Source organism: Artemia franciscana, chromosome 11 (genome assembly GCF_032884065.1).
Source record: "Artemia franciscana chromosome 11, ASM3288406v1, whole genome shotgun sequence".
NCBI lineage: Eukaryota > Metazoa > Arthropoda > Branchiopoda > Anostraca > Artemiidae > Artemia > Artemia franciscana.
Window position 1 is genome coordinate 16,458,539 of NC_088873.1, and position 24,777 is coordinate 16,483,315.

At 35.4% G+C, this 24,777-nt stretch overlaps 1 protein-coding gene across 2 annotated transcripts in view; it reads left to right on the top strand.

Annotated features, from left to right (window-relative positions):
• The window catches only part of LOC136032886 (adiponectin receptor protein-like), a 31,656-nt gene extending 8,074 nt beyond the window's left edge, over positions 1-23,582 (top strand). The window contains exons 2-7 of one of the 2 annotated variants that reach the window (XM_065713317.1): positions 3,983-4,128; positions 7,430-7,826; positions 11,508-11,688; positions 15,726-15,913; positions 19,306-19,499; positions 23,376-23,582. In XM_065713317.1, coding sequence (XP_065569389.1) covers positions 4,012-4,128; positions 7,430-7,826; positions 11,508-11,688; positions 15,726-15,913; positions 19,306-19,499; positions 23,376-23,492 — 1,194 coding nt within the window. In that variant the 5' untranslated portion in view covers positions 3,983-4,011 and the 3' untranslated portion in view covers positions 23,493-23,582. The remainder of the gene's footprint in view (positions 1-3,982; positions 4,129-7,429; positions 7,827-11,507; positions 11,689-15,725; positions 15,914-19,305; positions 19,500-23,375) is intronic. The other variant, XM_065713318.1, reaches the window with a different exon arrangement.
• The last annotated feature ends 1,195 nt before the right edge of the window (positions 23,583-24,777 follow it).

Sequence of the window (24,777 nt, forward strand, 5' to 3'; positions counted from 1 at the left end):
ATTCCTGCTGATTTGAAGTGGGATGCCCATGTTTAATGCATTCTCAAACAAGCTTCTCCTTCGGTTTCCCTTCTAAAACTTTTAATAAAAATTTTCCTGTCCCCTAAGGATCTCCTCCAACTTTACTGTTCTTTTATTCACCCAGTACTCGAGTTTGCTTGTCTAGTTTGGGATTTCGGTCTTTCTTCAGATCATATCTATGGGATTGAAAATGTCCAAAAACGAGCACTTAGAATCATAAATAGTGAAGGGAAGGTTTCATATCATGATCTACTAGGTAAGTTCAGGCTCATCACGTTGACCGAGAGAAAAAACCTTCTGTGCCTTCATTTTGGTATCAAGACCCTGTCTGTTGCCTGATTATGTTCTATTGATGTATGTATGCTAGTGCTATTTGGGACATCAAATTCAAATTTGGCAGCGATGCTGTGATACAAATTTTTAAAATGAAATTATATTCTATAAAAACATTGAATTACATTTAAAATAGCCATCTTGTTAAAAATAGTCTAATGTCAAGTGACTATGCAAATAGGGATGACATAAGCCCCACAGCTCTTGTGATGGGTGCCAAGGACAATCAAAACTCACCGTGTGCATGCTGGTTGTCAAAAGGGTGTTTCAACAATATGTAAGGATTAACTGAAGATATTAAGTTGAAACTTCCAGGGGATGCTGAAGAGCTATCTGAGGGACATCAGCCCTCTTGCCCTTTTTAGATGCCCCTTCCCCTAATTTGTTCAAAATAGTCAAAAGATTAAGTAACTATGACTCCAGGGATGCAATGCCACTCACAGCCCCCAGGACAAGGATTGTAAATAATGCAAGTTTCTCTTTTTTGTCTGCATGATATGTCATTGGGAAAAGGGGGAATGTTTGATCTTGGTTGTATTTGAAAAGGCTCAAGGTATTAAGGCGAAACTTCGGGGAACATTGGGAGATATGTTAAACTAAATCAAAAGGTACTATGTGCATCCAATTTATCCAAAACATGCAGATGTAATATCAAAACAAATCAGAACACTGTGTGCATGCTGACTGTCAAAAGGGTGCATTGGCCAAATCTCACCAATGACTGAGGACTTGGAAGTTTCAGGGCATGCTGAATAATGCTGGGAGGCCCCCCCCCCACCCTTGTCCTCTTTAGAACCTCTTAACACTGACCAGAGTCATGAAGTAGCCACTTTGTTCAAATTAGTCAGAAAATCTTATAATTGTGACTGTAAATAGCCTAGTCCTACAACTTTTACTGTTACAACTAAAACTATTGAGCTAAATTAAAAGAGTTTACTGGCATCCTGCTCATCAAAATAACATACTGCATCCAGGTTATCAAATGGTCTTATCTGCAATATCTCACGAATGGCTAAGGGTATTAAATTGTTAATTTCACTGAATATTAAGGGAAATATTGCAGTAAATCAAAAGACTCCTGGTACATCCAAGTTGTCAAAATGGTGTATCTGATTGTATCCATATTGATTTGAGGAACGTAAACGCTGTATATAAAAAAAAAATACAAGTAATTTTGTCTTTTTTTTCATTTTATAAAACAAATTTTAGTCAAAATGTGGCTCGAACAAGGAAAGAGAAAAGGCTCTAACAAGAACTAAAACCAGAAAAATAACCCTAAATCGAAGAAAAAAGGAAAAGACAATCTAGTGCTATAAGGTGTGATCGTTAAAGGCCTTTTTTTGTAAGCTGGAAAGCCAAGCCAGCTTAACTGTCCGTAGTATATTTTCATTTCTTGCTACTAGCAGAAAGCTATCACACTGTAATTTTTGAGAATACAAGTACTCGCCAGACTTGGAACGTGAATCCAAGCCGCTTGTAGAAAGTCTTTTTGGCACTAAATGCAGGTCATTTTGCTGAAGACTTTTAATTGAACTGCTAATCTTGAATTCTTTTTATTGTCAATCATTTAAAAATGGGCACAGCAGTTTTGAAAATCTTGCAAAATAATTACTGAGACCCATTTTTAATGCTGGTTTACACATAAAAATCGATTATGGAAATAGAAAGCGTGGTCATTTTTTAATTAACTCGCGTTTACACGAGTTGCTTTTGACTAGTTGGAGTAATTTTCACTAGCCTTTTTTCTTTCTATTTTCTTTTTTGCTACTGCCACTGTTTTTGCTGCTATGATAAGGTTTATTGTGAATAATCCCCTTGAATAGAACATGCAACTATTAGGCCATTTGGTCCAAAAGGAAAACAAATCCCATTCAACGTGTAAGTCATGCCTTTGGTTCTATTTACTTTAAAAATATCTATAATATATTGGTTTCCACCTGATGAAAACAGAAAAGGTTAGGTAAGCTACTGATTCTTACCTCCGTCCTATAGGCGAGGAACAGAAAAATTGGGTTCATCTCTATGTTTGTCTCAATAGTTTGTTTCTAATTGTTGTTCCACAAGAAAGTACTTTCGTTTATAGAACACTATTTAATTTACGTCTTACCAATAATAAGGGCATTTTTCGCAAAATTAAGAATATTGAAGAAGATGTAAGAATATAGAAGAATATTGAAAATGTGGAGAAAATTTATGTTTGCTTCTTCGTTTTTACTCTTGCCTAGATCTTATTATCCTTTGTTTAAAACTCATTTACATCATTGTCTGAAATGCACATTTGGCTTTAAAAATTACTGATCCCAGCCCAGTTCTAGCTGAAGACCAATTGTCCAATTGGTCGTGCACTAAGAGTATTTAACGTATGTTTTCAAAGATTAGGAAGGATTTGATTTTTGGAACGTTAATTATCCAATCTATATCCTAGATTTGATGAAGGGTATAAATACTGGGCAGTGGTAAAGTGACCTAGAAACAAGTTTATGCCATGTTTGAAAATATATGGCTTTCTAACAAGATTCTTGTCTTTTAAGCTGTCCAATTTTTGTGCATGTTAATTAAAATATAAAGATAATGGACCATTCACAAATCATAAATTCTTAATTGGAAGGTATGGCTGTTGTGTAACTTGGGTATTATTTTTGAAACAAATTATCCCCCAGAAACCTTTAATTTCATGGTACGTGAAGTAACATTAGGAACAATTTCATAAGACTGTAAATTTTCTTACTTTATCAATCATGCTGATATTTGATGTGTACTGATTATGCTATTTATTTTTGATAAAATAGGTTAATGCAAAGGAATCAGCACAGGGTACAAATCCTGGTGCTTAATTCAGCAGGGTTTCAGTGTGGTGGATTGTGGTCAGGGGGAGGCCCTCCCTCTTTGATTGGATGTAGTATACTTTTTACACATTTTTCACCATTATTTTTACTTTGGAGAGAAAAAAGAAGGCTAATTTAGGCACATTATGGCTTTCGTAATAAAGAGCAATTTTCCTTTTTTTTTAGAAATTGGAGGGGGCTAAAATCAAAGCTGATGCTTGAGAAAAAAAATTTTTTTTACCCTAGGAAAGAATGATTTTGTTGTTTTATTTCCTAAAATAAAATCTCCCTCGCAATGGAATGTTCTTTTTTGGCTAATTTTCAATCTAAATGTAGAAATGGTTATAGTATCTCTCTTTTCTGTTCAATTGCTTGATTTGGAATACTTTGAAAAAAAACTTGCATCTTCCAATCGCAATAATCTTCTCAAGGCATATTATTCCTCTTTGATGCAAGCTTATGATGCTGATGACATAATTTAATATGCTGTAAAAAAAAAAAAGACAAATAGAGGAATCAGGATCAAAGATCGATGGCAAGATCAAAATTTGCATATCAATAAAATAAATAGAGGCAGAAATCAAATGGAGGCGAACAGCGAAAGATGAGTTTCATCACCATCGTAGATTTAGCTCTTCTTCAACTCAGCAACTTTATATTAATTGGAGAGTTATTTCAAACTTAGTAGGATACAATTATAGTGTAAACTAGTTTAGAACCATAAAGGAAATTGGTTATAGAAATAAAAAATAATCACATTTTATATATGAACAAAATTATTAAGTGTAAATTTTTTATTTTAGTAAAAGAAAACAAGTTGGCTTCTAAACTAATGGAAGAAATAACTGAATATGATATTAATCTGGACTCGAATCTTCGAAGAAATCCTTTGGACCCTGAGCGTAATGGGAGGACCATTGTAACTGGAGACCATAGAAAGGAATTTTATGTAATCAATCTTTAGTTTTGTAAATTAATTTATTGTATAATTATTTCTCTTCAAGTGGCTTCATATAATTACCACTGATAGTGTGTTTCTCTTTTTAGTAATTCATTTTTGACTTAATATTGGACCTAAGAAAAAATTTCTTTTTTTTTTTTTAATGCAGCTCTATGCAGCATTGGTTAGAAAATCTATCACACTGGACATTTGAAGGATAGAAATTTCCATATGATAGGAATGACCCTTGGGGCCAACTCAGCCTAGGACAACTCAATATGTTCAACTCAAAGCAAAAACTAATGTTGTTGTTGCTTGGGGTTTGACGCGTTTGACCAATAGGTCATATGTGTTCGTATTGCTCGATTATTCTATGCCTTCTGTAATCACTAGCTTGCTTGGGTGTCACTTCAGTCAATATTCACTGACCAAGATTGTGTATCACTTATCAGGCTATCGGTAGGGGGTTATTCACCTGCAGCAATTGCCTCCGTTAAAAAACGGGAATCGAAGTAATTAAGCTGTGACTTATCATAGAATAATTAAAATACATATACAGCACAATAAAATTAAATAATGCAAATATATATCATTCATGTCACATATGTCCAAATATAAAAATCTAAACAGATCTATATTTAATATAGATAACAAAAATAAATAGAAAATTAAATGTGATTGCTCTAAAATGAACTAATATAGGGTTAAAAAAGAAAGATCTTATAGATAATGAACTAAACCAGTAGACTTAACAAATCTGCCAGGTCTGTGCTTAGTCATCTAGCCCAAGGAGGAGACATGTGATGTTCCAGAACAGAACGCATTGTGAATGCCTTAAATGCCTTCTCACAGTAACTCTTTTGTGCTTTCCTCTCTTTTTCATATTTCCTAGAGTTGAAGAAGATGTGACGTATGTCTTCATACACTTCACGTGCGTCTGCTAATTCATTTTCATTTCCTTTTATACCACAGTGTGCTGGAACTAATATAAATAGAACTGATATACCCTTTCTTGCTACTTGTTTAACTAAATTTTTAATCTCAATGGAAACGTTTCTTACTTGTTGTTGCTGGTGTGAAAGGTAATCCAGAACTGGCAGTGAATCAGTGCAGACAATATACTTTTGATGTTTGGTCTCTGTTTGGCTTGATATGACTTGAAGAGAAAACTTAATTGCTATAAGCTCTGCAGAGAAAATTGTCAGGTTGGGGGGTAAACGGTAGGAAAGAGATAGGCTCTGGGAGGGTATAAATACTGCACCGCTGCATTTTTTTTTTTGTCTTTGAACCATCTGTGTAAACTCGGATGTAGTCCTGATATTCTGCCAACTTCCCAGAAATATACTTTTCATCAGTGCTTTGGGAATGCCCTAATTTTTTGCAACGCTGATCTTAGGAATAATCATTTTCCCAATTCCTTTGGAGGCGCTAAGAAAATCATCATCCAAATTAACAGTCAGCCCGCCAATCTCTATGAATTCTTCCATGCCAGGAAGGCAAAGGAATCTCAGGAAAGAGGGTATCTCTGTTGGTTTAAAGCGGACATCAGGGTTGTGGTGGCTAATGATTCCTTTGTAGATAATGTGGTTCTTGAGTCTTATCTTTTTTGCAAAATATCTTGCAGGGACATATTTTCTGCAACTACAATCCCTTGTCCATTTAGTTCCACCAGCGGTTTGAAAGTAGCCAGGTTATGCATTTTGTGGAAAAACACTAACTGACTTATTGCTTGAGAAAACCATATTGTTACTATTTGCCCAAATTGATAGCATATCTACAGCCTTTCTGGACTATGTGCTGCTAGACTATGTGCTGCTAGACTATGCGCTAGTCTTACTCAGGCCTCTGTGGTGCTGCCTCCAGGGAGAAAGCCAAGCTGTTCAATTTGGATGAAGTCTGATAAAGCAGTTAAAATTCCTTGTTTTATCACCCTCTCAATTAATTTTGCAACACAATAGGTGAATAATATTAGGTTCTATGAATCAACCAGCTTAGGGTCTTTTCCTGCCTTGAGAAGTGGGATCACTGTTGCCTTATTCCACTCACATGGTATTGATGACTCTATGGTAGATCTGTTGAATAACTTTGTCAGTAGCTCAACGAATTTATCTGGGAAATTTTTCAACATCAAATTGTGAATTCCATCGTGGCCAGTTGCACCAGGCTGGACCTTCAAAATGGTGTCCTTAACTTCTTGAAAGCTGAATTGGGAAAAGGGAACAGTACTATTTTTTATACGGAGTTGATCACTAACACAAACTAATTTCCAGTATTTGAAATATCTAACGCCATCTTAAAATTTGTTTTCATTAAATTAAAATTGATCGCAACTTCATTATTTTTAACTCTTTAAGTCCTTCTCCTTCAAGAGGAAAAACACCTAAATAAGCTTTTTTTTTGTAATATATCAGCTTTAGACATATCTTTCTTCTGAATAGAGAATCCTGAAACCTTTTGGCCTTGGTGAAAATATTTTGCTTAATAGGGGTACGTACGTCTCTTATACATATTTCTACTGGTCTGGTGAGCTACATCGCCTTAATTAAATGACGGAGAACAAAATCTAGAGGTACATTTGGACAGTTACAAGAAATGTATCTCACTTGGCTTGTTCAAAATACTGATATTTTTGTTTGCCTTACATTGGTTCCAAAATCTTTAATGCAGTTGAAATATAAATTTTTTGACAGTCTTTTTGCAACGTCTGATCCAAACTATGGTGAGATCTCTCTGTACTGGCATAAGTTTTTATCAGGTATGATATCTTAATCAAAACTGGTGTATGTTCTTTTTTTTACGAAAATCAATGCTCTTGAGTATTTTTCAATTTTGTTTAACAGTATCTAGACAGGGAAAAAATAACTTCAAAGAACTGATTTCAGGTAAGAAATATCAGGGTCGTAAAAGTAGAAACAAATGCACAGGTTTGGTGGTAAGAGTATGATTGTACCTGACAGAATATGTCAAATAAAATAAAATTTACCGTCAACTTTTTACTATTCTTACGTATTGGTTGTTATACCACTATTTTGAATGGAGAATTTCCATGTTTTGTAAGAGAACACTTAAGAAAGAGAAGTTTTTGTAAGAGAAATTCTTGTTTGAAGAAACCTTAGTTTGATAGCTGCTAGTTTTAGACTTGCTGGTGTTGATTAAAAGCACCACGCAAAGAAGTTCTGTTCTTGTGGTTTTTAATCTTTTTATTTTTTGAAGGTGAAAGTAAAGTTTTTAAATTAGGATGGAATCTTTGTCTTTCCTGTAGTAATCAATTGTATTTCTGTTATTTGATCAAACTTAATAATCATTTTAGATTCCCTGCACATCTTCGTTTGAAGAATCGTCTGGCGATCTTAGCGATGATAGTGAGGATGATTCAGATGATGATGAGGAAGAAATACAGGAAGATTTTCTGCCTCTTCCTCCAATCCTCCCGCCAGATTTAGATGTTGAAGATCCTTTAGTAATTGATGATTGGGGGTTCAGTGCTATTGCTACGAGTGTGTATCAATATGCAGAAGATGTGCTACGAAAGGTTTGGATGAATATCTCTTGGACAGTCTGCCATTTTCACACCTTGCCTCAATGGCTTCAAGACAATGATTATATACTTCATGGTTACCGACCTCCTCTTCAGTCTTTTAAACGATGCTTGCATAGTATATTCAGTGTGCACACAGAAACAGGAAACATATGGACGCATCTTTTAGGTGACAACTTATTTCAATTTTTTTTATCAATACAGAGATATAACGTTTTAACCAAAAATAATATACACATAGTTGGAAATCAACTGATGTTAGTATTGTGTGTTACTTGTAGTTTTATCGAAACTAAATTGGTAGATTAAATTAAATCAAAGAGCGTTTCGATTCTTTCGACTCGTTGTCATAACTACAATTCTTAGATACGGTGGAATACCAACATCTGTATAGAAATTACCTCCCGAGATAAGTGGGCTCAGCCAAGGGGTTTTGACCCCCAGGGAACCAAGGACTTTCTTATACTAGTTGGTCTGCTATTGAAACTGTGACGAGTTTTTTTCAAGAAATATTATAAGTATACGCACATACTAGTTTCTCTTTAAAATTTAACGAAACATTATATATATATATATATATATATATATATATATATATATATATATATATATATATATATATATATATATATATATATATATATATATATATATATATATATATATATATACTGTTCATTTTAGTTTTATTGATTTTATCCTCTTGTAAGTTGTTCTTTATTACATATCTGTATTGCTGAGGACGGCCCTTGAACATAGGGCCGAATTACTCATTCTAATTTGTTTCCCACTGTCTTGAGAAATTCCCTATTCTTCTTGTTTTTGTGTTTGGAAACGCTTAGAGTGGGGGGGGAAATCTTGGAAAACGCTTAAAGCGGAGAGATCAGGATGAAACTTGGTGGGAAGAATAAGCACAAGTCCAAGATAAGTGACTGACATAACAGGACCGTATCCGCTCTCTTTGGTGGATCTGGGGGGGGGGGAATTTGGAAAAATCAGAAAAATGAGGTATTTGTAACTTATCAACGGGAGATCAGATCTTAATGAAATTTGATATTTAGAAGGATCTTGTGCTTTATAACTCTCATTTTAAATCCTGACCAGATCCAGTGACATTGGGGGGAGTTGGAGGGGGAAACCAGAAATCTTGGAAACCGGAAATCTTGGAAAACGCTTAGAGTGGAGAGATCGGGATGAAACTTGATGGGAAGAATAAGCACGAGTTATAGATACGTGATTGACATAATTGGAACGGATCCGTTCTCTTTGGGGGAGCTGCGGGCTGTTAATTTGAAAAAATTAGAAAAATTGAGGTATTTTTAACTTATGAACAGGTGACCGGATCTTAATGAAATTTGATATTTAGAAGGAACTCATGTCTCAGAGCTATCATTTCAAATCCCGACTAGATCTGTTGAGATTCGGGGGAGTTGGAGGGGAAACTGGAAATCTTGGAAAACGCTTATAAATGTCGTAGATTCATGATTGACGCAACCGGATTGGATCCGCTCTCTTTGGGGGAGTTAGGGGGTGGATTCAGTGCTTTGGCGAGTTTGGTGCTTCTGGACGTGCTAGGACGAAGAAAGTTAGTAGGTGTGTCAGGGAGCTACACAAATTGACTTGATAAAGTCGTTTTCCCTGATTCGACAATCTGGGGGGCTGAAGGGAGAGGAAAGGTTAGAAAAATTGAGGTAATTCTAACTTACGAGTGGGTGATCGGATCTTAATGGATTTTGATATTTAGAAGTACCTCGTGACTCAGAGCTCTTGTTTTTAATCCCGACCGGCATTAAGCCTCTGATGTTCATTTTAAAGCAATCTACTGATTCTTAAAATTTTGCTAGAGCTCATGCCATATGAGCTCTTGGCTCTTCCGACCTCGTCACAAGTGCCATATGAGCTGTTAGCTCTTGTTTGCCCTTTATTCAATTTAATGGTTTTTCATACAAAGTCTTTTCAAAGATATTTGATTAATGAAGCTAGTCCGATTTCTAACAACGATATATACTAAGCTTGAAACGGTTGGTTTTCTGTTTTAAGGCTTTTGAATTGTTTTAATCCCTTGTCAAAATAGAGAATCTTCATTTGTGATAATTGCAATTCTCGTTTTTTTTTTGTTTTTTTTTTTTTTTTTTTTTTTTTTTTTTTTTTTGTCCTTCCTACTGACATTATATAACAGGTTCCGTTCAAACCTGTAACCTTAATTACGTAGCTAGTTAAATTTATCTAACAAAAAAACAAGCTAGTTTTAAAATTGTCGGGTATTTTTCTAGTTTAAATGAAAATATTAAAATTATTGCTCAGGCATCGTAAATAGCTTTGCATTTCACATTATAACTTCAGGGATTCTGGACTGAAATTAAAAGTCTTTTGAGAGACATTATCTGATTACTCATGTAAGTCCGATTTTTAACAGATTTCTACTAAGATTCAAACTTTTGGTTTTTGTTTTTAAGGCTTTTGAATTGTTGTAATATCATTTCATGTCATCTCTCCTCTAGGAATTTTTTTTTTATTTGCGAATAATCTTCTGTATCGATGGCAAAAGCAATGGGTGATTAACAATTTACTTGTCACATGTGATGAAAGTTTTGAATTTTGCATGTTGCATGGTAGAGCTATTTTTCTTAACATAAACAAGCACCATGCACTGTATTTTTGTTGCTGGGGAATAGTCTAGTCAAACCACTTAAAACCAATTTGTTGTTTATATGGTAACAATTTGTTTGCAGCTTTGCAGCTTGTTTGTCAATTTTCCTAAAAAGTGAAATAAGAAATTTCTAAAATAAAAAAATACTTATTGTTCAAAAGAGCTGCTTTAGTTTTTTGCTTTGCTAATGGGGATGATATGCTTGATTATACGCTTATATATACTTTTAAAACAGTACCTCAGCTTTTAGAGAAGTTGCTTAAACTGTAAAAATTACTGTTGCCGTTTTATGCAAGTGAAAAAAGGTTTAGTAGACCGTTTTTAGGAGGGGGGGGGTGTACCTTCAAGTTAAAGAATCTCAAACCATGAAACTAATCTAAAAGCTCTAAAATAGTGAGTAAAACTTTGGCTGGTTCTAAACCAAAACCAGACTGAAAGAAATGAATTTGAAAGAAGCGATTCTGAAATGAATTAAAACAAGCATTTTGAAGGAACTTTATTTTTTTTAAAAGCGAGGATACAGCCATTACTTTGTGCTTGCAATCTAGTTCTGAGACAGTTGTTCTGGCAATCCTGTATAATCGTATAGAGAAGGTGACTAGTAATTAAAGAACGAAGGTTTTGAATTAATCATGTTCAATAAATGGTGTCTCAATAGAACCCATTTTTAAGTGGTATCTATCGAAAATCTGCTCTATTTGTGCGATTTTAAACATTCAAAATCGTAATATTGGTTGTACAGTTTTGACATAGGATACATTTGAGTGGTGTTGAATACAAGAAGACCTCTACTCCTTTGATTGATGTGAAGGGCTGCTCGCGAAATTGTATTAAAATGCATAAAAATTGGGATATAAACTGTGCAAAGCTTTCCTGTGGACCTGAATAGAAAATTTTATGATATTCTCCAAGCCTTCGGAGTCCTCATCTGCGTGACTGTATACAGGATAGGAAAAGAAATCTCCTCCCTTTTTCGGACGAATCTGAAGGAGCTTCTGAAAAAATATATTATGGTTTCATCCCTTGCCATTCTTTTTAACATACCACCCAGACTTGATTCTTGGTGCAAATATATTAATATGCTTTGTTTTATACTTTTGTTTTCTTCTTATCCTCTTTACAAGGATACTATTAAGTAATACTATCATTTTATTTCTGATATTCTCCTTTTTTATCAACGCTGTGTCATATTCTTTTCAGGATGCATAGCCTTTTTTGGTGTTGGTGTGTTTTTTCTGTCCTATCCAACTCCCGAGTTAAGTCATGTAGACAAAGCAGTTTTTGCTGCCTTTTTCATTGGAGCTTGCTTCTGTCTTGGCCTATCTGCTGCTTTTCATACATTTTTATGCCATTCTGAAAAGGCTGGGAGACTTTTTAGCAAGTAAGTGGTTCTTCGTTACGTATTATGCTGTGTCTTTTTGTTTTTTTGTTGTTTTTTTTTTGCAGGAAACTGAAGTATTTCTAGCATTTTTATTTCGTATTTTAAGATACAAGTATTTTATTCTGCTTTTGAATGTGTAGTGATTTAAACTTGGCAATATGCTGCCAAATATTAGTCTTTATTTATGATCAGAGTAATTTGATCTCACTCAGAATGTATATCTTGCAGGAGTGGATTAGGTGACTCGCGCATGTCCTTTGGATAAACGTTAAGTCGGGTATCCCAGTGGAAACCCCAGGCTAGGCAAGGGTTAGATTATAAAAAATTATTAAATCTTAAGAGATATCTAAGGGAGGTGGGGAAAGCAGAATATTTAAGAGGGACGAAAGGAATTTCATGCTCTTGCACCTGCCTTTGGGAGTTGATTTGTAACAGTAGCAGTAGTTATTTCTATCTAGGACAAAGAAGTGTAATACTGAAAAAATACTTATTTACACTGGGACTGATGGGAAGTTGGCCTCCGTGTGTACGGCAATTTTTAATTGATTTGGGTTGTAATCAAACTTTTCAATACCTTTAAATATTGTTGCTATTTCTGGTTCGCTTCTTAAAGGACAAGATTGCAATATTTGAGCCACCTTGATAAAACAGTATAGGAGACTGAGTGGCATGGTCTTATTCGTTGTAAAAATAAACTAAGTTACTAGCTCAGAAAAAATGAGCTAAATCTTGACCTGTTGCAAAATAAAGTAAAAACTCAACAAGTCACTGAAGACCGGAGTTGGCGTTTTAATTTCGTCTTTAGTATTTTACTGGTGAATGATGAATGCCTGATGATAAGCATGATGACTGCCCTGACGAGGATAGACGACGAGGACCCTGACGACTAAGTATAAAAGGTTAGAGGTGTTCTGGTGTTGTGAGATGGTTTAGGGTCTCCGCTCTGTCATAAGTTCCTTTCTCCGTCCGTATCCTCGACAGGGGATCCTCCTTGCGTTGCCTCATAGTGGGAACAGAGTGGAGCTTCCACGAGTTTTCCTAACCAAAACTGAGACTGCTAATACCGCTACAGGGTTGCCTTAAGGAGTGGCGTCCCTCGAGGGAATTGTAGCCTATTAAACGACACAGCATTTGCATTGGATGGTTCTTCTGGTTTTAGATTGTTTTGGGGGACTTTTAGGGCTGAAAAACCTCTTCCTAACTATGTTATCTATTATGGGTTTTATCCTCAAAGCAGCGTAATATTTGTAGGCTTAAATACATATTGAGTCGGAGGTATAGGCTTACAATTTCAGTACAGGATTTCGACTCTTGTTGATAGAAGAGCATTGCCAAGTGTGGAAAACTATGTTGTGACCAAGATGAGTCCAGGACTGCACAAAGTCTCCATTCAACTGGAGGTTCCAGGGACTTCTTGCTATCTGGTTCTAAGCCGGGGTAGGCGCTTCATGTGAACCTGCGAAGGTATGCTATTCTCCGCCCTACACTGGCTTTAGAACCATTTCTTTTCTCCAGGCCATAATAATTCCAATGATTTAAAGACTATGAAAATTGTAACTTGGAATATTACAACGTTAAAAACTAACTATCGTAGCGGCATTTTGACTGGTTAATTCAGACGTTTCAAATTGGACATATTTGACGTTTCAAAAACTCATATCCTCGGAGTAAGAAACATGAAAATAGGGGATATCGAATTTAGTTACTCAGACAGGAAGTAGGGCTCATGATGAATAAGGAAGCTGCCAAGTCTTGTTTAGGTTGGGGAGGTATTAAAAAAAATGCTAGATGCTCATTTTATGACTAAAAAGTGCAGAGTATCAGTTCTAGTAGTATATGCACCTTTAGAACCTGTAGAACAGCAACAGGAACAAATAGACGTGGTGCCAGGTGCAAATGGGGTATTTTTATTAGAGGATGTTAATACCCAGGTCGGTAGAAATAAGAATAAATTGTATCCTAGCCTAGGTAAATTTGGTGTAGGAAAAGAAAACAGTAAAAGTTACAGACTGCTAGAATTTTGCAGGTGTAGCAATCTAATTATAACCGTTTTTGGTCATAAAATGGTCCATAAATTAGCGTGGTATTCACATGATTGTAAGACAGCTAACCTTATTGATTATGTTGTTGTAAACCAAGGACTGGCAGGATTGATACAATATACTAGGGCATATAGGAGTGCTGTTATTGATTTTAAAGTATAAATCACTATCTAGTAGTGTCTAGGGTTAGTTTAAAGCGGAAATTTAGGAAAGGTACCTTCCGGGAAGTTATGACATTGATAGACTCCAGGATGAGAATTTGAGAGAAACTTTCCAGGAACAGTTGAGTGCTAAGCTGTTGAGTTTAAAATTTGACAATGTAGAAGAAGGATGGAATAATTTTATAAGAAAATAGTTTGTGAAGTCCCTAATGGTGTCCTATGGAATAAAGCTAAAACCGCAGCTAGGCATCTTAGTGAAAAAAACTTCATGTTTTATAGAGAGGAGAAGGGCCTTGTACAAGAATTATCTGACTGACAGGTCATATGAAAACAAAAGGAATGTAATGAAATTTGTAGTCTTGGTAGCTATTGAAATCACTCAGGTACGTATGCAGAAAAGAGTACGAAGCAAAGCAAAAAGGGATTTATGAAACATCACAGTCTTGTGATGATTATCTGGGTCATTAACGAAAGTAGGTACTAGTTGTTCTTTTCTAATTTTTGTGCCTTCATAGTTCAAAATCAAAAAGAAAAAAAAAGAAACCCAATTCTATGCGGTCGGATCATCTTGATATTACCCGTGTAATTTCAGAAGATGATTGCGCTACGGGCGATCGTTGCTGACCATCCCAGTTTCAGATATTGGATTGAATATCGGGTATGATGTTGATTGTGTTATTTATAGGGTAAACAGCGGCTAGACCAGGTCTCTATTGCTCCCTTTTTTCAGTGTTAAGAAGGTCCCTAGTTGCCTCTTTTTCTGCCAAAAAAGTCCCTAGGGTCCCTTATTTTGACTCCTTGAATCTGCGGTGGCCCTGTTATCCAGAACGTGTCACGCCGCCACTTCAACCACGATCTGAAGCCGTTGCTATCATAGAATCCATGAAGCTAAGAAAATCTCCAGGACTAAACACTGTTATTGTGGAGCTTGTAACTGAAAATATTTGTTTACATATACGTAGTGTTATGTCAGCCATCTGGTTCAATTAATGTGTCCAAACTCAGTAGTGTAAGGCAGGAATCGGACCAATCCACAGTAAGACGAAGTTCGAAGAATTAATGAGTAAACTCTCGGCATGTCAGCCTTACAAATCACCAAACTGGAATACTGACTAAGATCCTCCTCCATAGAATTTGAGCAATCACCACTGCCGTTTTTGGTGAATATCAAACAGCTTTTTGACCTGCACGATCAACTATTAACTATATTTTTAATATACTGTAATTTGTCGAACTATATATTGAGTTTACTAGAGAGCCCTATCATTGTTCATTGGCTGTTGATATGCCTTTAACCTCTTACGGGGGAAAGGTTGTGATATATTCTAAGACACCGTGGTGTCAAAGATGAAATCATTAGAATCTTTGAGAAGATGTACTACCAGTTTGAAAGTCCAATATTGACAATCGGTGGCCTGTCTTACGGATTTTCGGCAACTTCTGGTGTCTTCCATGGATACATTGTCTCCCTAGGCTTGTCCAACCTATGCCTGAATACCATCCTCTATATGATACCCGCCAACAGTGGTGCAGAAATAGCAGAGATTCTAATGACTGCCCAAGGTCTCCAAAGGCAGGCAGACAGCATCTCTTAAGCTACAAAGCAGTTTGGTATACGGATTATTGCAAAGAAAACTAAATTCATGCTTACATCATTCCAGATAAACTCAATTATAATAAGTTATAACAATACCTCTATTGTCATGTTATTTGATTTATCCGTATCTAAAATTCAAATATTGCATGATTCTTATTGTCAAAACGTTTTGTTATGTGTAGCTTTTATTTTTATTTTGAATGATGGAGTTGTCAACAAATTATTTTTTTCTTGCAGATTGGACTACTGTGGAATTTCCTTACTAATCACAGGATCGTTTGTCCCTTGGCTCTATTACAGTTTTTATTGTAATTTCTACCAAAAAATTGTATATTTATCTGTTGTACTGGTATTGGGACTAACAACAGTAATTGTTTCCTTGTGGCCACGATTTGGGGAGCCAAAATTTCGATTCCTCAGAGCAGGTTGGTACTGGATAAATCTTTCAGTCATAACTAAAAGCTATTCTAGTTTTAGTAATATTTTTTCTTGTCCCCAACTGTCTGTGCTTTTGTTGGTAATAACCAACAAGGTCTTTTTTCCATCATGATGAAGAGGAAAATAAAATCTGAAAGTTACTGGTATTGAAAAGAAAAAGGATAAAATATTTTGGCTGAAAGCTACCCTAGCTATGATATAAGAAGCTTTTGGAAAGTTTATTGCCTGGGGTAGCGTGTTTATGGTCAAACAATGCATTTAAAAATTGTTTTACCCATTCCTTTTGGTAGAAAAAAATGAAATTTTTACCCTTCAGGTTTGGAGGGTGGAGCTGACCCTAGGGGAGGTGGCTGAAATTTTCAAAATTTTACAAAAAAAAGGTATACTTTCGGTTTTGGTTTTTTCATCTTTTCTAAATAGTGAGAAAGATGTTTTATGTTAACGTCGGCTCAAAATATTTGCTCATTGTTAAATTCTCAAAAAGGAAACCATGTAAGAAAGATTTTTTTTCTAATGCAAATTGTTTCTAATTAGATTATATCTAATCTTATTAACTGTGAATAGACACACTCCTGAGGATACAAGAAAATAGTCTTGGGTTGATTTTATTAGTGTTTCCTTACCTTGTCAGTATACTTCGTGGATAAAGTAGTATTTTGACCGAATCTTATAGTCTATTCTGAAAAGGATACGAGAACACTTATGTAAAAGATTCATAAGGTTGGTGACCTGTTTCGTAGCCCCTGCATTAGAGATATATTTTTAGAGTAACTATTTGTCTTGCACTATGCTTAAGATTTTTCAGGGTTTTCAAGGGTCGTAGAAAAATAGTAGAATAGTTGAAGCAGTAAAAGAAATATTGATTCTTTAAAATAATACAGAACAAGAATTTGAACTAGCAAAAATTTAGCTATTTCTTTTTTAGTCATTTGTCCTTTGTAGTGTGTGAAGCGTGGATTTAGTTGGAAACATTTTTTTTTTCCTCTTTTTATTATTTTTTTTTCTTTAGAAAATGCAATAGTTTTGCAATTGAATATGCAAACTATTGAAGAGTGATTTTAAGCCAAGTATTTGGGACTATTTAACTTAGCAATGGCTATTATATTTCGGCCAGAGTCATGATAAAATTACAAAACACATTAAGTTTGGCTTTTTTGTATAAAAAAGGCTATTTAAAGAGACTACGGAAGTAATATATCTGTCCACTCTACTGCAGATGCAATTTTTATTTTGAATCGTTTTATTGTTTAGTGTATCAAAGGTAAAACTTACTTATATTTTGGGCTTTTATTTCAGCTTGGGTATTTTGGGTGTTGCTTCAGCTTCCTTTCTGGGGATGCACATCTCACCTGGGGCTCTTAAAACCCTATTGCTGCCTCTCCAGAGGATACAAAATAGAGCCGCAATGATGAGCTATATCACCAATCGGGAATCATTAGAATTTCTTGAGTAAGAGATGTGATGTGGTGCACATTGCTATTATGTGCAAGCACATCCACCGCCCTCCCTCTGACAAGCTATATTGACTAGTACTGCAGTTTGCAAAGGCAGTACAGCAGACTAGCAGAAGCTAATTCCGTTGGACAATCTGCAGGAGAAGATACCTTTAAAAGTTTTTAAACCAGTCTCACTATTCTCTTAAAATGAAGTCCAACAAACATAATAATAAAAGATGACTAGTTGAAAAGTATACTAACGGCACATCAGGGCCTAAGCTGTAGATGGCTAGTGCCATAAATTATGTCTTGAAGAGCCATTTTTCATCTAATGGCTCTTAAAAAAAAAAATTACAGCCGCTCTTGCAAAGGATAAAGCAGCCAGTGTCTGGCTAATTTTCACCCGGAAAATCAGCCTCCTTCTTGAAAATTCCCCTCACAAACAATCATCTCCCGAAAGACAAAATAAAACGAATGAAGAAAAGAAGATATTTTGTAACATTTTGCCTATATTTCAAAATACATGCAGACTATATGGTTCTGATTCCCATTAAGCCTTCTCGGTTCTGAAATGGATTGTGACTTAATGCTATTGAAACTAAATAAAAAAGTATACCCCTTAAAGGTACTTCAAGACTGGATAACTTTCTGGTGTACACCTTGTGGACTATATCCAATACTTTTTTTGTGAACAGGGTTTAATGACTTTGTGAAAGCTTACTTTACTTAAAGTATTGCTTGTTTATTAAGAATATAGCGTTTTGTCCATCTTAAATTTATTTGGATCTGACTTGGATATTGACTCTTAACTAGTTGAAATTAAATTTTAAAAAGACTTCCCTTAAAGATACTTCAAACAGGAAATCTTCCTCATGTACGCCTAAGGGACGCGTTCTCGGTCGTGATGGGGTGAACTGGTATGATTTGCTACAGATGTCGGTACCAGGCCTAGTTTATGGGAAGTAATTACTCGTACCTGTTAGTTATAGCCTGTTGTCCCTGTGCATGCTCATCTCAGGGCAACCCTTCTATGGTTGCCACTAATTTCATGTTTTAAATTATTTTCTTTAACCTTTATCTTGCCCTACTATAATAACCCAATCCCAATAATTTGAAAAATATTAAAAGAAATAAAAGTGTAAAAATAATACTATAGAATATTCTACACCCTATATTCTGCCTTTGTTTTAGAATATTTGTAGAATATTCCGAAATCCCCTCTTTCCTGTATTTTTCAAACTTTTGTGCTTTCCCTTTGACTTCTCAATTTTACGTATGGGGGAATTTTTCATGTTTCCACTATCTAAAAGTAGCAACTTAAAGTCTGAATGTTCAAAGACAAGTTCTCAAATATAAAATATTGACCATCTTCAGAATTTGGCATAAATACGAAAGACAAAACCATCTACTCTCCCCGCCCCCTTAAATGGAGCTCTTCTAATTTCAACATTCTTGAAGGATTTATGCCTGTCTAAGACAGATGATAGCCTGATTATTAAAAGGACCATGGCATGTTCTCTTTGAGATAACAAAGCTATTTGTATAACTCCTCTGATGGTTTTCGATCCTTCTTTTAATTCTTTAGCCCAGCGTTGACCCTATGCTATAAGTTCTTTATTCTTTATTCTTTATTCTCCTCATGTTTTAAGTGAAATTGAAGAAAATCTTTAAGGAAATCAGAATTTACCTTTGAACGTGTTTCGGAGTGTTCTAACCATATAAATATGACATTGCATATGTCATTGGGAAAATTGAGGATTTAGACTAAAATAAAATTCTTATTTTAATATGGATAATAAGTCTGAAGATCCAGACATGGGCATCTATCTATTAAATCTTTAGGCTTTTGTTAAAAAAATCTTCTTCATGTCCTCATTTTTAGTTTAATAAGTTGAATGTAATTGAATTATATACTATTTTCTAATTATTAAAGGAATTTTTAGGTAATTTCTTGGCCTTCGGCTTAAGTGGGCTGGTTCCAGCTTTTCATTACGCTTTCAGCAACAGCTGGGCGCTTGCGGTTTCTCAGGCTGGCATGCAATGGCTTATATTGATGGGATCTTTATATGTCATTGGAACTATGTTCTATGCTCTTAGAATACCTGAACGATTCTGGCCAGGGAAATTCGATATCTGGGTAGGTTCTTGAGCTTTTAAAGATATACACAATAAGTAGAATAACTTCCTCCTTTTTTATTTAATATAATTACTCTCATTTTGTTTTAACATGTTTTTTTTCTGTGTATACTTATTTTAATGACTTTTTTTTGTGAGAATTTTATTGTTTTTAGTTTCTTAGTTTTTACTGCTGAAACATCCAAAATCCAAACATACTGTGTGCATTTCTCACAGTTTATATTCACATAGGCAATATAATGTTATTGACCTTGTTGTGATCACTGGTGCTATCTCTGTTTTAATTTTGCTTCTTCAAAACAAAGTTTGTGCTAGAATCCTGCAAGTGACCTTGTAACTTCAAACTTTATCTGAAAGACGTTTCGATTGTCGATGTCCGTACCTAATCTCTGATACAAAGAAGAATTATTGTAACAAAGCCCGACTTTGCTCCTTAAATGAAGATAAACATCACTGGAAACCCATACGCAGAGTGGAGTAAGGGTCTTCGTTTCAAATGTAGTTAATGAAGGGTTCAAGGTCAATGTCGACTATGTCCAGAAAAACAGCTTTCGTGATACAGGCTATTGGAGTTAATATATGAAGCTCAAACTTTTAGCTTCTTATTTTGAAAGAACAGGAAGCCATTATTTTGCCACTAAAGGTTAGAAACATTTCCACTTATTAAATGAAAGAATGGAAATAAATGAATGCTAAAAATAAGTCACAGTAGAATGAATGCTGAAAATAAGAGACTAGATTTGGTTAATTATTGCGATGAAAGTAAATAAAATATTTTTCACACTACTCCAATTGATGAAATAACTCAGTCAGTTCCATAGATTAGGACGCATAGTCTACTTAAGCTATGTGTGCCCCCCTCCCCACCACCACTGACTACTTTTTTTAATGTGAAGTATGAAAATTGGCTTTTGATAATTTAGTCTGAAGAATTAGAAAAAAATGAGGTATTTTTAACAGAGGCGCCATTTGGGCAAAATCTTGGGGTGGGCATGGGGCATTTGACGGAACTTGAGACTTTTATTATGAATCTGACCTACGTTCAAAGTTTACAATGATTAATAGCAAATAGCGTAATTACCCCAAGGATCGTCAGGTAATTACGCTCTTTGGCTAATAGGTGTGCCTTTAGTTCAAATCATTTGAACATAATGGATTATGTTGGACATAATGTATAATTATGGCCAGAAAAGGACCTTTTGTGGTGGAAACTTGGGCCCCCTGGAAAATCTGGGGTAGGCATTTGCCCACCCCTGACCCCCCTAAATGGCGCCTCTGGTTTTTAACTTACGAAGGAGTGATCTGATCTTAATGAAATTTGATGTTTGGAAGGATATCGTGTCTCAGAGCTCTTATTTTAAATCCCGACCGGATCCGGTGACATTGGGGGGAGTTGGGGGGGGGGGGGTGAAACCTAAAATCTTCGAAAACGCTTAGAGTGGAGGGATCGAGATGAAACTTGGTTGGAAAAATAATCACAAATCCTAGATACGTGATTGACATAACCGGAAAGGATCCGCTCTCCTTGGGGGAGTTGGGGGAGGGTTAGTTCTGAAAAATTAGAAAATGAGGTATTTTTAACTTACGAAGAAGTGATCGGATCTTAATGAAATTTGATATTTGGAAGGATTTCGTGCCTCAGAGCTCTTATTTTGAATCCCGACCAGATCCGGTGACATTGGGGGGAGTTAGGGGGGACCTAAAATCTTGGAAAACGCTTAGAGTGGAGGGATCAGGACGGAACTTGATGGGAAAAATAAGCACATGTCCTAGATACGTGATTGACATAACCGGAACAGATCCGCTCTCTTTGGAAGAGTTGGGAGGAAGTGTTAATTCTAAAAAAAATGAGGCATTTTTAACTTACGAAGGGGTGATCTTAATGAAACTTGATATATAGAAGAATCTTATGCCTCTGCTCCATTTTCAATTCGAATCGGATTCGGGGACATTGAGTGCTGGAGAGGGGAAACAGAAATCTTGGAAACCGGAAATCTTGGAAAACGCTTAGAGTGGAGACATCGAGATGAAACTTGATGGGAAGAATAAACACAATTTATAGATACGTGATTGACATAATTGGAACGGATCGGTTCTCTTTGGGGGAGCCGAGGGTTGTTAATTCGAAAAATTTAGGTATTTTTAACTTAAGAATGGGTGACCGGATCTTAATGAAATTTCATATGTAGAAGGAACTCGTGTCTCAGAGCTTTTTTTTTTTTAATCCCGACCAGATCTGCTGGCATTGGGAGGAGTTGGAGGGGGAAACTGGAAATATTGAAAAAGGCTTATAGATGTCGTAGATACATGATTGACGTTACCGGACTACATCTACTCTCTTTGGGGAAGTTAGGGGGGTTCAGTGCTTTGGTGAGTTTGGTGCTTCTGGACGTGCTAGGACGATGAAAATTGGTAGGCGTGTCAGGGAGCTGCACAAATTGACTTGATAAAGTCGTTTTCCCCGATTCGACCATCTGGGAGGCTGAAGGGAGAGGAAAAATTAGAAAAATTGAGGTATTTTTAACTTACGAGTGGGTAATCGGATCTTAATCAATTTTGATATTTAGAAGGACCTTGTGACTCAGAGCTCTTATTTTAAATCCCGACTGGCATTCAGCCTCTGATTATCATTTTAAAGCAATCTATTGATTCTTAGAATTTCGCTAGAGCTCATACCATATGAGCTCATTGCTCTTGGCTCTTCCGACGTCGTCACAAGTGCCATATTAGCTCTTAACTCGTGTTTCTTTAAAATTCTGTTTTTTTAGTTAAGGTTTCATATTAAATCTTCACAGAAAAAAATTTTTCTCATCCAACCGGTTTTATTAACCGACTCGGGATAGTAGAAACGCGCCAAGTATTGACCCTCTCCAGTCTGTTCTTCGTATGTTATAGTCTCTGATTGTTACTGAGGATCATTTTATACTTACAGAAAGTCGTAGAGAGACAGGTTGTGCAATTATCTTGTTGATGTTCTTTATTCTCTTTATTATTTATTATTATTTTTTCAAGTAAACCAATTTAGAAAAGCGGGAATAGTGCGAAAGAAAGAAATCTTTTCTGTGAAAGGATTTGGTCTATGAACACTCCCCCTCTACATTATCTCGGTATTCTCACAATTTTCCCACAATTTCCATTATCTCTTTTTTAATTTTCCTGGTTTTGCTATGTTTCAATTAGCCTCCAAACCAACTAAATTCCTGTTTTGTATTTTAATTCCCCTCCTCCGCAGTTGTCTGTAAGACCTTTTAGATAAACGCACTAAAATACGCAATGATTTTGAATTTAAAGGTGTCTCGTATTTGAAGAGAGTTTGTATTGAATAGGTGTCTGGACTTCCTAAGGGGTGTTGTTGGGATAATTGGGATTTGAGTTATTTTTTCTTACTGAAAAACTACCAGACGTGAATTCACTTAGCACCAAATTCGTGTCATGTTATCCACGTGGCTTACTCACAATTACTTTTACAAATTGTTCTTGCTTAGTTTCTTGCATAGAAAGTGAGAAAAAGGAAAAAAGAGGGGGATATGGTATTTCCTCCTTCTTCGTTAGAAAATCGGGTTTTGATGAAATATGAGAGATTTTTCTAGAAAACGACACCCTCTTTCAACCCTTTGCTAACTTGCCTATACCTTTGGAAAAATCAATATATGATGTATTTGGATGGCTTCTTTTCGTCATTTTGGTTATAGCAGTGTAATAACTTTTTTTCCATTTTATCACTAGAAACTGACTTTTTTTTTACTGTTTTTTTATTTTTATTTTTTTACCTTCCTCCGTAAAATATCTTGTCATTAGTTTAATGCTTTCCAAAATTTTAACTAGTTTCCACTACATGTTTCGACTGGCTTACTTGATTGCTCTTTTTATCTTGCAGTTCCAGAGCCATCAAATTTTTCACTGTTTTGTTGTTGCTGCCGCGTTTGTCCACTATCATGGAATCACTGAAATGGTTCAGTACCGAGTTAGTGTTGGTGAATGTCAGTTTCTGTGAAATTTAATGTCTTTCGTTGTAAGAGCTCGTAAAAGCTTGATATGTCCGTTATATCAATGTTTTTTAATATAAGTTATATTCTGAGTTTTACACGGCTAACGAATAAGAACTAAAGATCTAGTGATTATTTTCTGTGGCAATATTTACAGTATTAATTTTTTATTATTACTTCATGGGTCTTAAAATTCACGTATGTATCTCAATTTATTTGCGCTTCTTCTGCAAACTTGTCGTAATATTAAGTGTCGCAGTATTAGTATTAAGGCACCTGCTGAACTTTGATAATACTCTCCATCTCCTCCTACTTACCGCTACATCCTAGTAAACTCGCAGATGTTTTTGATCACTCTTGCCACACACTAATCGATGTATCGACTGGGTTATTCCGGTATCGACTATAATATTTCTTAAAGAACATGATTTTTTGGATCTTTAGCACATGCTTCAGCCACCTAAGTTGTTCTTCTTATACATGCACTGGCAAGTTCTTCGATCAAAATGACTAGTGTTTGTTACCTCGTCACTGAGTTTCGAGCCAAAAGTTTAGCTTATAGTCCTCTGTTTTTTTAATTCCTAGCTTCTTGGAAATATTCATCACTCCTCTCAAATATCCTAAATTTCAATTTGTTGCATTTCTTTTTACGATTTATTCTAGTAATTTCCCGTGAAATTCTTCAATATTAAGGTTATAAAAGGAGAGTGATGGGTGTGGAATGCAGGTCACATTTGCTCCCTTCTCGCCATGAATGACCAAGACAAAGAAAACGTGAAAAGTAGTTTATTAGTATTCAGGGGAATCGGCACTTGGCAACAAAAAAAAACTGTTTTTCAAACATGGCTCCCTGAAAAAAAATTAATGTGCAATCTCCTCCGTCCCTGGAGATTTTTTTCAGCGTTTTTATTAGAACTATCATAGGTATTAAGGTGATCTAAAAAAAAAAATCTAAGTTCATTTGCCCCATAATTCCAAAGTGATATTACGTCATCCCCCATTGGGGACGCTACATAAATGACGTAATATCACTTTGGAATTTTGGGGAAAATGAACATAGGGGTTTCTAGATCACCTTAATACATATGATAAAAAATTTACAGATTGCCGTAGAAATTGAAATTCCAAATAAAGTAATATTCTTATATGTGTTAACTATTCGTAGCATTGATAAAATCGATTTTACTATTTACAGAAAACCAACTCAAAACAAGACATTCATTCCAAATCAAATCACCGCCCACAAGTTAAAAAAGCTGTCATAACCTCTCTCGTCGATCATGCCCTAAGCAT